Source organism: Pollachius pollachius (genome assembly GCF_949987615.1).
Source record: "Pollachius pollachius genome assembly, chromosome: 13".
Lineage (NCBI taxonomy): Eukaryota > Metazoa > Chordata > Actinopteri > Gadiformes > Gadidae > Pollachius > Pollachius pollachius.
In genome coordinates, this window is record NC_136946.1 from 22,431,205 (window position 1) to 22,443,749 (window position 12,545).

Consider the following 12,545-nt stretch of genomic DNA (forward strand, 5'->3'; position numbering starts at 1 on the left):
TGGCTGTCGCCTTGCATGGCTGACTCCGCGGTCGGTGTGTGAATGTGTGCGTGAATGTGAGGCAATATTGTAAAGCGCTTTGGGTGGCCAAAGGTTAGAAAAGAGCTATATTAATGCAGTCCATTTAAAATTGTTTTGCTGTGTTTGGAAATCGTTTTTTCTATTAATATTAGTTTTTGTTGCAGTATTATGTAATGTATTGTAATACATGTTATTAGTTCATCTAAAGCATTGTTTTGCGTATAATTAGAAGTTTTATTCCAATATTATGCATATTGTGTTTAGAGGAGAATAAATATCATAGCAATCAGGAAAACACTTTGCGAGCACAAGAACTAAGAAAGCATTTGTGCGCTTAGGGATGTCAGTTGCTTGCTGCTTCACTTTATGTGTGCACTTTTATGGAGGTAAATCTGTTAAATGTCTTCTGATATTGCACCTTGTGGTGTAACTGTTTGACCATTGGGTAAAACGGACCTGAGAGTTTCCAGTGTACAGTGTGGACTCCCCAGTCCAGCAGAGAGCAGCTTCACTCCTGAATCCTGCAGATCATTGGTACTCAGGTCCAGCTCTCTCAGACTAGAGGAGTTGGAGCTGAGAACTGAGGCCAGAGCTTCACAGCATCTCTCTGACAGATCACAGCCCTTCAGCCTTCACACAAAACAAAGAGAACAGGTTAGGAACTGTGATTAAAATAACTTACATCTTTAAGTTATTCAATAATGAAGGAATGTTATTAGTTTAACAAAAAAAAAACTAAATAATTAGATGTATAAATGAATACTCCTATATTCTATTTTCCTGAATATTCTCTTATGTATACTATAATACATTACACGTTAATAGGACACCTACAGAGATGTTTTGTATATTATTAAAACTAGTATGTTTATTCTGTTATGAGCAGAATAGTAATACATGTTGTAATGAACCTACAGAAATCTTTTTCATATTATTTTAACCTTATATTCCAGTTGTATTTATATTGTGTAGTGTGTATTGTAATGCATGTTATTAGTGAACCTACAGAGATATTTTGGAGGCTTTGACCACTGGCAGCAGCCTCAGAAGACCATCTTCTGAAGCAGAGTATTTTTTCAGGTCAAACACGTCCAGCTCCTCTTCTGATGTCAGTAAGATGAAGACCAGAGCTGACCACTGAGCAGGGGAGAGAGATTCTCCGGAGAGACTTCCTGATGTCAGGTACTGTTGGATCTCCTTCACTAGAGAACAGTCGTTCAGCTCATTCAGACAGTGGAACAGATTGATGCTTCTCTCTGGAGATTGGTCTCCTTTTATCTTCTCCTTGATGTAAGACACTGTTCCCTTATTGGTCTTTGAGCTGCTTCCTGTCAGTCGCAACAGACCTGTTTTAATCTGAGTGGTCAGTGATCTTTTTTTCTGTCCCAGCAGACCGTGTAGGACAATCTGATTGGTCTCCAGAGAGAGGCCCAGGAGGAAGCGGAGGAACAAGTCCAGGTGTCCGTTCTCACTCTGTAAGGCCTTGTCCACAGCACTCTGGTAGAAGAGGAGTTTATCTTTCCTGGAGGTTGGTGGTTCTTCTGAGAGCAGATTGACACCAGTATCGATGAAGGACAGAAAGACATAAAGGGCAGCCAGAAACTCCTGGATGCTCAGATGGACAAAGCAGAACACCTTGTCCTGGTACAGCCCACACTCCTCTTTAAAGATCTGGGTGAACACTCCTGAGTACACTGAGGCTGCTCTGATATTGATGTCACACTCTGCCAAATCTGCCTCGTAGAAGATCAGGTTCCCTTTCTCCAGCTGGTTAAAAGCAAGTTTTCCAAGAGAAACAATGATCTCCCTGCTCTCTAAACTCCAGTCCGGATCTGTTTCAGCCCTCCCATGGTACTTCCTGTCCCCCTGTATGGACTGAACCCTCAGGAAGTGGCTGTACATCTGAGTCACGGTCTTGGGCATCTCTTCGATCTGGGATTTTTTTAAGATGTCTTCCAGAACTGAAGCAGTGATCCAACAGAAGACTGGGATGTGACACATGATGTGGAGGCTTCTTGATTTCTTGACGTGGGAGATGATTGTGGTGGCCAGCGTCTCCTCTCGGAATCTCTTCCTGAAGTACTCCTCCTTCTGTTGGTCGGAGAACCCCCTCACCTCTGTCACCATGTCAACACACTCAGCAGGGATCTGATTGGCTGCCGCAGGGCGTGTGGTTATCCAAATGCCAGCAGAGGGAAGCAGGTCGCCCCTGATGAGGTTTGTCAGCAGCATGTCCACCGAGGTGGACTTTGTGACATCATTCCATATCGGGTTGTTCTGGAAGTCCAGAGGAAGTCGACACTCGTCCAGACCATCCAAGATGAAGACAACTTGGAACCGGTCGAATCTGCAGATTCCTGCTTCTTTGGTCTCACTAAAGAGGTGATGAAGAAGTTCCACCAAGCTAAACTCTTTCCTTTTCAGTAAATTCAGCTCTCTGAAAGTGAGGAGAAATGTGAAGTGTATGTCCTGGTTGGTTTTCCCTTCAGCCCAGTCCAGAATGAACTTGTGTGTTAAGACGGTTTTACCAATGCCGGCCACTCCAGTTGTCATCATTGTTCTTATTGGTTGATCGTTTCCAGGTAAGGGTTTAAAGATGTCTTCACATCTGATTGGTGTTTCTTCCTTGGCTGGTTTCCTGGAAGCGGTTTCAATCAGTCTGACCTCATGTTCCTTGTTGACCTCTCCGCTGCCTCTCTCTGTGATGAAGATCTCTGTGTAGAAGTCGTTCAGATCTGTTCGCTTTCCTGCTTTAGCGATTCCCTCAAACACACACCTGAACTTCTTCTTCAAATGAGACTTGATTTTATGTTGGCACTCGACAGCAGCAGATCCTAAATGAGAAAACAACAGATGACATCAGTTAGTGGATGGTGATCAGTGGAACCAGGTCAATTTTTCCTGTTAAATTACCAACTTCATGATATTTAGTGGCTTCATTACTTGTGGTCGGAAAAGCTGGTTGTGAAGGACTGCATGTAACAGATTCAAAATGGTAAGGACTATTATTTCCGCAGCAATATGATTGTTCTAATGATAGTAATAATGATAGTGAATCAGTGTAAAGTGATTTGCTATGCTGATACAACAAGACAGGGTTTCATCACTTCCACTGAGTTGTTCTGCTGTTGGTCACCAGTATAATGTTTAACGTTATTGTGGCTTCATAACTTGTGGTCGGAGAAGCTGGTCGTGACAAAGACTGCATGTTACATATTCAAAATGTTCAGGACTTTGTTTTTTCCACAGCAATATGATTGGTCTAATGATAATAATAATGATAGTGAATTGGTGTAAAATGACATGCTGATATAACAAGATAGTGTTGCATCTCTTCCACAGAGTTATTCTGCTGTTGATCTGCAGCTTACGTTTAATATTAATAATAATAATAATAATAATAATAATAATAATAATAATAATAATAATAACAATAATAATAATAATAATCATAATAATAACAATAATAATTACATTGAATAACATTTTATTATAAGGCACCTTTCATGACACCCAAGGTCCCATTACAATTCATAAAACAATCTAGGGTCAAGAACAGCAGGAGCTGCATCGCCAACAGCATGATCAAAACAAGACATAAGACCCAAGTAGGAGGGGATAAGAACAGTGAGGAGACCCAGGTAGGAGGGGGTAAGAACAGTGAGGAGACCCAGGTAGGAGGGGGTAAGAACAGTGAGGAGACCCAGGTAGGAGGGGGTAAGAACAGTGAGGAGACCCAGGTAGGAGGGGGTAAGAACAGTGAGGAGACCCAGGTAGGAGGGGGTAAGAACAGTGAGGAGACCCAGGTAGGAGGGGGTAAGAACAGCAGCACAACGGGGATACGAGGGGAACCCACGGTAGGGGGTCATTACAGCGAGCAGGCCAGTGGGAACACATGTGTTTTGAGGAGGGATTTCAATGTTGTCAGGGCGTCTCTTTCAGTTCAGCTGAGAGCCCTAGCACCCACAGTGCTGAGAGCCCTAGCACCCACGGTGCTGAGAGCCCTAGCACCCACGGTGCTGAGAGCCCTAGCACCCACGGTGCTGAGAGCCCTAGTACCCACGGTGCTGAGAGCCCTAGCACCCATGGTGATGAGAGCCCTAGCACCCACGGTGCTGACAGCCCTAGAACCCAAGGTGCTGAGAGCCCTAGCACCCACGGTGCTGAGAGCCCTAGCACCCACGGTGCTGAGAGCCCTAGCACCCACGGCGCTGAGAGCCCTAGCACCCACGGTGCTGAGGCGGGAGGTCGGGACGGTGAAGACCAGCTGAGGATGACGAAGGGAGCGGCAGGGCCTGTCCTCCTGGAGGAGGTTGGGGAGATAAGTGGGGGCCACGTTATGGAGGGCTTTGTCGGTGAGCAGAAGGTTTTTAAGGTCAATCCGGTGTTGGACACTGAGCCAGTGTAGTTGGACGAGAATGGGGGTGATTTGGTCGGGGGATTTGGTGCTGGTAATGATGATGTTTAACATTCTTTAACCTGAGACCCCCACCATTACCCTACATATCCGGATCAAACCATTTAACCTGATACCCCACAACAACCCCACATACTGGATCAAACCATTAAACAAAGAAGGAAAAATTGAAAGAGGAAAAACTCAAAGAGGAAAGATTGTCTCCACATAGAAGTATGAAATGTATAAGTCTCACACTATGTAATTTAGTCTGAAGAGAACAAATAATAATCTCCTACTGCTCATCAAAATGTGTATTTCTTCTCTGTTTTCAAGATAAGAGCCTCTTACCGCCCCCCAGTGTGTCGGCCAGTTCCTCCTGGTTCATCTCCATCAGGCAGAGCTTTGTGATGTCCACCACTCCCTCTATGGCGCGCCTCCTCTGCTCCTCCTTCTTACCATCCATCTCCTCCTCCCCCACCCTCTGACCTTCTGAGCATTGTGGGTAATCTGAGAAGAGATCCCTCCAGAGCTTCTTCAGCTCCTTGTCTAGGAAAGCGTGTGCGTTCTCCTCAGCCCTCTGGAACAGAACAAACATCAAGGAGAACTTTACTCTGAACTAACTGAGACATCAGAAGCATCTGTCCTGGATCCACGTCCCGCTGGACAAGAGATGCTTTCTAATGTCCATGGAGAGCTGAAGTCAAACGTCTTGGTGGACATTTACACACCTTGATCAGCTCTGTTTGATGCTGCCGTAGAGCCTGAGCACTGGTAACCTTTGACCTCTTCTGGTGTCTGTGGGGAACACACACACACACACACACACACACACACACACACACACACAAACACACACACACAATTATATTTCGCCAGACTTGTAGATATCATTATCAGTAGAGTCTGATAACAACCAACTGGTCTGTTTTCATCGTCTGTTTGAAACCCCTACCTCTCCTCTCTGGAGGGGCGTCCATCTTTAAAGTCCAATGGTACATTCATAGAGCGGTCACTCTTCATGGAGACACAGCTGGGTCCAGGGGAGTCTGCTCTCTCCTGCTGGACTCTTCTAGAAAAACAAGACCAAGGATTTATGGACGTTTGATTAAAGTTTTGTCTGTATGATCCCTGAAAAATCCTCACATTGTCTCAATAGACTGATTTCCATCTTTAAAGGTAACAGGATCTTCCATAGAGTGGTCACTCTTCATGGAGACACAGCTGGGTCCAGGGGAGTCTGCTCTCTGCTGCTGCTCTGTGCTTCAACACACACACACACACACACACACACACACACACACAGCCTTTACTCAGACTAATGATGGAGTCATGATGAATCACTGCTGAGCTGAACAGTAGTTAAGTGGTTATTGTTTCTTTCCATTAAATAGTATTGTCTTGGGCAGGCCCTGAACAGTCACAGACAGAGAGATTCTCTTCTTACCTCTTAGCTTTGCTCCGGCGGCCATGTTCCCCAGACAGATTGGTCTTAGAGGTAGGACCCCCCTCCTCTCTCTCCTCATCCATAGCAGACTGGAGACCTGGACACAAACACAACTCCATACTGTTTCTACTGGCACTCAGCGTTGGTTTACTCTCTGCTTTTATACGAGCTCTGTATTCCGCTCACAGGGGGCCGTTGTCTCTGTTAACTTTGGACAAGACGCAGACGCAGACGCAGATTCATAGACGCAGATTCAGAGACCTTCTCAATCCCAGACGTTTCTCATATACTCTTTAATAACGTATCATCATTCAACACAGAAGGTCTCAAAAAGCTACAAAATGTCTGATAAGATCAAGTTCACCGAGCGGATATCATACCAACTGCTCCCTGTGCTGGTTAAACCGCTCTGAAGGCAGGACCATACATGGACTTCCTCATGTGGTATGACATCACAACCAGATCTGTGAGGCAGGCCCACAGAGAACAAGACCCGGTAAGAGAAGACGTTTAAACACCTTCACAAAGCAAGATGGCCTTCTTCCTGTCTAAATAATGTTATCATTATACCGCACTGCAAATATAACAGCTGTACATTCTGTCCTAAGTACCTTTAAAGTCACCCAAGGACACACAAGAAGAAAAAGTCATTATTAACGTCAACCAAACACTTGGCTCCAGACTAGAAGGTTCTGGGTTCGATCCCCAATGCCCACAGTCTAACACGTAATATTCTGCAGAGCAGGAATCTTAAAAATGTTCAACCTACTGATAAGATTCAAAGTTATTCATATGTATGATCTATTACAGATTATAGTGGACTACAGTATCTTAGTCTTCTTCCTACAGTGATAAAGTGAGCCACACCAAACCATCCGACTCATAACAAGGAAATGGTGAACCAACCAGTTGGACCAATTCCCCTCCCAGTTCATACTAGGGCTGGTAAATTAATATTCGAATTTCGGATATTCCTCGAATATGGGAAAAATATGTATATTCGAACGTGAAAATGAATATTCGAATAATTTACAAAATATATATTTTATTGCTCAGGGCAGCGCGCGCATTGATTCTCCTCCGTTGTGTCCCATGGTGCGTCGCTTACTGGCCTGCGTGTAGCTGCAGTCACGTGTCACAACAAGGTAGCATGGACTGCGCTCCACCACCTCCACCTCCCCACCTCACTGTAGACACCGATAAATGTATGAAAATGTATGAAACACAAACCAGCGAGCCCGAAAAACAAACCGGGGAAATGGAATCCGGTGAAGTCAAGAACTCCACCACGGACAAAGTGATTGTTAAGCCAGATAATTTAAGAAGTACTGTTTGGCGCTTTTTTGGATTCTGGTCAGTTGGAGGTAAAGTTGTCGACAAATCCAAGGCTGTTTGCAAGTTATGCGATGCGGAACTGGCATATCACTCGACTACCACAAATTTGAGGATGCATTTAATAGTTGTTCACCCGACCGAATGGAACAAAGTTGGTGAAGACGAAGCAGACGGCCCGCTTCCCAAACAACCCAAGCTAACAGCGTTTTACAGCCCGACCACTTCTCTTCCCGCTGCAAAACAAGAGGCCATCACTAAAAAGTTAACGGAGTTCATTTGCAAAGACATGCGACCAATCAGTATAGTTGACGGTGAAGGTTTTCAGAAATTTATCCACGAAATAAATCCACGCTATCAAGTCCCTTCCCGTGGAACTGTTAATAATAGGATTGTTAAACTGTATGATATAATGGGGTACTGTTACAATAACAAGTCCTATTCTCCGCGGGGAAAAAATAATTAATTAATTAATAATAATATTCGAATATATTCGATATTCGGACCATTTTTTAAGACCAATATTCGAATTTAATTTCTGGGGAATGTTACCAGCCCTAGTTCATACTCCTCCCACACTAACCTCTTATAGGCGGCTGATCCATGACCTCATTCAGTGATGAATAGTAATCACTGTTTTAAATATGAAGAATGGACAGAGAGCTCTGAGCTCTGTGCACTCTAAGTACAGAATAATCAGTGGACAGAGTACTCAGAGTGCACAGAGTACTCAGAGTTCACACACACACACACACACACACACACACACACACACACACACAAAAGAAAAAAAGTCACAAACATTCTACTCTTCTGCAGTCTGTGATTCATTCAACACCAGTGGTAGTAAAGTGGATCATTTTGCTAGGTCCGTTTTGAAACCCTCGAAAAGGTGCACTGCATTACCACCTGCTGGTGAGAGGATGTCAGTGGGATTGGCTGAGCTGAAGAACACTAACTAGTCGTCACCAGGGACTTCTGTGTTGAGGCGGTCGTGGCAGTGTTAATTCACCTTGAAGGTCATGTCCTTCTCATACGAGTGATGCTCTCAGATATAGAGTAGGCCTACACTACTGCAGAATGATGCAGGCCCACAGAGAACAAGACCCAGTACAAGATGACGTTCAAACACCTTCACTAACCAAGATGGCTGTCTTCCTGTTGAAATAATGTAATAATAATACTGCACTACACTAACAACTGTCCATTCTATCCTCAGTACCTTTAAAGGTACCACGGGACTTTTGATTAAGAAACTATACTGAATCTGATGAAACAGTCATTATTAACCGCAACCTGATGCTTGACTCCAGGCTAAAAGTTTTTGGGTTCGAGCCCCAAAGCCCACAGTGTAACACGTAGCATTCCAAAGAGCAGGAATCTTCTAAATTATTCAATAGTAATTTTGACAAATAGCATACATTGACTATCGTTTTTAACCATGTGGTTTAACAGGAAACTAACTATCAACCTATGGATAAGATTCACAGTTATTCATATTCATGATCTATCACGGATCAGAGTGGACTACAGTACCTTAGTCGTCTTCCTGCTGTGATGAAGTGAGCCACAACAAACCGTCCTACTCATATCAAGGAAATGTGTCCAACCAGTTGGACCAGTTCCCCTCTCAGTTCAAACTCCTCCCAGACTCTGTTTTTATACAAGCTAAATTTAATTTAATTTAATTTTATTTTTGGTCATTATTCACACCATTTTCTATTGTGAACTCCTCCAAATTTTTTCCTTTGTAAATTGGTTCCACAATTTTATTTTCCATAGCATACCTTTTTGTTTCCCTGGGGAGTGATTTGGCATTGCACCTATGTGTCCAGCTTCAGTGAGCACCGATGCTCGGATGCTTGTCGCTCTTAAACAATTATAGTCATTCACACCACTTTGTGACATGCTTTTGGGAACGCGGGAGAAGTACCCGGTGTGCAGACGTCATTAAAATGTTGTAAAAAAACAGACTTTTAATCAGAGCTGGCAACTTTTAAAAAAACCTTGGAGTGAGATTTTAGTGAGGGGGCTAACCAAAATTACCCCCGACAACGCAGCCACACAAGTTGGTGGCTCAGATTTTAGAGAATTTTATGGATGTTGGTTGTTGAACCCATGTTGTACCCTGCATTTTGGTGGTTTGTAGGGAGGCCCAAAGCCGTTGATAGGGGCGGCTTACTGGAGATGGACAATATTGGTTACATTCTGTGAAGCAAAGACTGAAGGTCCACCCCCAGGAAATTTTGGATTAAGTAGATGTGATTTCGTGCATTCTATTGGATTTTTGGGTGGTCTACTAAAGATGTGCAATACCTGAACTTATTATGAATTGTGTTTGGCATCAGGACTTGTAGGGCCTAGTCTGGAGTTGAACATTAAACCAGAAAACTATTGTTGTGCCTAAATGACTGCCTATGTGCCACAATATAGCCTTATTCATAGACCAGTGTTTAAGATTTAATCTAGGTAGGTTGATTGATATTTTGATCACAACAATGGTATTAAACAAATTCTGAACTGAAACCTAACCTATGTTGTGAATAATGTATTCTTAAGAGCGCTTAATGATTTATGTTCAGCCAAAAACGACAAGATTAGTTAGGGAGATGTTATTCTTCATTCAAAGCTTCCCACCACATGGTCCATTCAAAACAAATAAAGTGCAACAAATAAAGTGCTTGAAGTGCTTAAACAGTACAACTTTTTCAAGCAATAAAACAGATGGACGCATTACAAAAATAACTAAAAATGAGGTCATCAATATCAGATGCAGATCAGAAGCTAGTCCTTGTCTATGATCTGGGGGCACCGTTATACTGGCCTCTGGCCTCCTTGGAGGACTTGATGACATCTGAGGGGGGCTCCCATTTGAAACAGGGCTCCAGGTCGGCCATCTTTATGGTCATTATTGAGGACAGGGTGCCATCCAATGCTAGGCTGTTTCTGGTCTTGGTTTTGTTCAGTCCCACAACTGAAAACACCCTCTCAGAGCCTCTCAAATTCGTTGGCTCCTGTCACCTAGGGAAAATGCATCAAGAACACAATGGAAAAACATACCTTGATTTTCTATTTATTAAAACTGTAAGTATACTGTAGGTGGATCCATAAACAGTTCAGATGAAAATATGCAAAATTTGCAAAATGCATGACAATATATGCATGCGACAATTTTATAGCAACACAGCCAAGCCACACCTGCCAAATGGAAACACAAAAAATAAATTCTTTACCTTATGTTTCCGGGTTGCCATTTCAGTTTTGTCATGCAGGGATATCATTGGCATGGTCTGTCTTTTACATGACCCCCGGTGGGGGGCCCGGAGCCTCGCCGACCCAGCCACTACACCTTGGGGACCAGGACTCCGGAGCTGGCCCTCCCGCTGGGCCTGGACGTGAGTCTGTTCTGATGAGGTCGCTGCTTTTACCGCGTTCTCCGAGTCTGCTTCATCCCGTCATGTGTTGCATGCGGAACGCGTCCGTCGGCCCAGGTGCGTTTTGAGGCGTTTTACACACCTTGTTTTCACGGGTCCGTGCCCTTACGTCATCTAGCTCCATTCAGACTTTTCTTTCACTTTCTCCCAACTGCAGTTTAGAATCAGTAGGGAGCGCGAGTTGATGAATGCGTTAAGAGTGTCCACTAGGCCGCTAGAGATCCACTAGATTACACCCACTGCTGGTCCTCCACCAACACCAACCACCATAGTGGACCTCAGTCCTCACCAACCCATTTATACAACAGCAATTACTAGTAACTCACCCATATCAGGATGTCCACCCTCGACCACCCCCCCCCCCCCCCCCCCCCCCCCCCCCCTTTGGCAACTGGGCCTAATGGCCTCTCACTGGGACAGCGCCAGCCCCCCCGTCGTCCACCAGAGGGCGCCTGTACCTTTGGTTTCTCCACCACTCTCCCGACTAGCAGAACCTGCTCCTGAAAACAACAAGCAGAGTGATATTAGCACTGATTTAAATAATGAACAACCAAAACTGTTCACCTTTACTGCCCAAATTCATACTCATCCTCACTCACCCCCTCCAATCACTGTTTTAAATGCAAAAAAAGTCTCAGCTTATCGTCTTTAGTTTATTCACATTTGCATAAAATAACACATCTATTTCTTTTGATTATAGCTTTTTTGTTTTAAGGTTGCAAAAGCTACAGGTCCATCTTTAGTTGCTTTTGCCCGTGCATGTCTTCCCTTGCACCACCAGATGGGGTGAAGGGACTGATCCTCTATCCCTAACCCTCACCCTGACCCTCACCCTCACCCTCACCCTGACCCTAACCCTCACCCTGACCCTAACCCTCACCCTGACCCTGACCCTCACCCTGACCCTGACCCTCACCCTCACCCTCACCCTAACCCTCACCCTGACCCTCACCCTCACCCTCACCCTGACCCTGACCCTCACCCTAACCCTCACCCTCACCCTGACCCTAACCCTAACCCTCACCCTGACCCTAACCCTGACCCTCACCCTGACCCTAACCCTCACCCTCACCCTCACCCTCACCCTGACCCTGACCCTGACCCTAACCCTCACCCTCACCCTAACCCTGACCCTGACCCTGACCCTAACCCTAACCCTCACCCTAACCCTCACCCTGACCCTCACCCTCACCCTCACCCTGTCCCTGACCCTGACCCTCACCCTGACCCTGACCCTCACCTGAGCCCCGTTCCCACTCTAGTGGAGACACGGACACACACACACACACACACAGACACACACACACACACACACACACACACACTCACGGACACACACACACACACACACACGGACACACACACACACACGGACACAAACACATACACACACACACACACACACACACACACACACACACAGACAACCAGCCCCCAACACACACCCCCTACCTCCACTCACCCACATCACCAAGACATACTTTAAAACGATACAAGCAGTTCACCACCAAGCAGTCATCCCCCCATCACCACCGGCACCCCCCCATCAGAGGGTAAGACAGGGGAACACATGAGCAGAGTCCATTAAACCTGCCCCCCCCCCATACCTTCCACAGGGTGGAGCAGAACACGGACGACTGGCTGAAGCAGAACCTCCTTATTCTACAACAGCCCTCCACCTCACTATAACCCCCTCCTTCTAATACCGCCCCCCCCCCCCCCCCCGGTACTTCCCTTAGCCCCCACCTTAGACCTCCCGGCCGGCAGAACGGTCCCCTCGGGGGCCCAGGTCCTCAACACGGCCCCCCACTCACTGAGGGGCCCGTTGACCTCACAGCGTTCACCCACCGCCACCCAGAGACAGCCCCCCACAGCTCCACACACACACTAACACACACCGGCTCAGCCACAATAT

General features: G+C 45.5%; 1 protein-coding gene across 14 annotated transcripts in view; it reads right to left on the reverse strand.

Moving 5' to 3' along the window:
- Nucleotides 1-8,762, reverse strand: part of LOC307085275 (uncharacterized protein) — a 50,944-nt gene extending 42,182 nt beyond the window's left edge. For 2 of the 14 annotated variants that reach the window (XM_079749989.1, XM_079749990.1), the window contains exons 1-7: nt 5,865-8,624; nt 5,564-5,680; nt 5,373-5,489; nt 5,149-5,215; nt 4,769-4,997; nt 1,028-2,855; nt 478-651 (exon numbers count right to left, since the gene is read on the reverse strand). In XM_079749989.1, the coding sequence (XP_079606115.1) occupies nt 478-651; nt 1,028-2,855; nt 4,769-4,997; nt 5,149-5,215; nt 5,373-5,489; nt 5,564-5,680; nt 5,865-5,983 (2,651 nt within the window). In that variant the 5' untranslated portion in view covers nt 5,984-8,624. Of the gene's footprint in view, nt 1-477; nt 652-1,027; nt 2,856-4,768; nt 4,998-5,148; nt 5,216-5,372; nt 5,490-5,563; nt 5,681-5,864; nt 8,626-8,732 lie in introns of those variants that run through there. The other 12 variants (XM_079749992.1, XM_079749980.1, XM_079749982.1 and 9 more) reach the window with 9 other exon arrangements.
- Between the last annotated feature and the right edge of the window lie 3,783 nt (nt 8,763-12,545).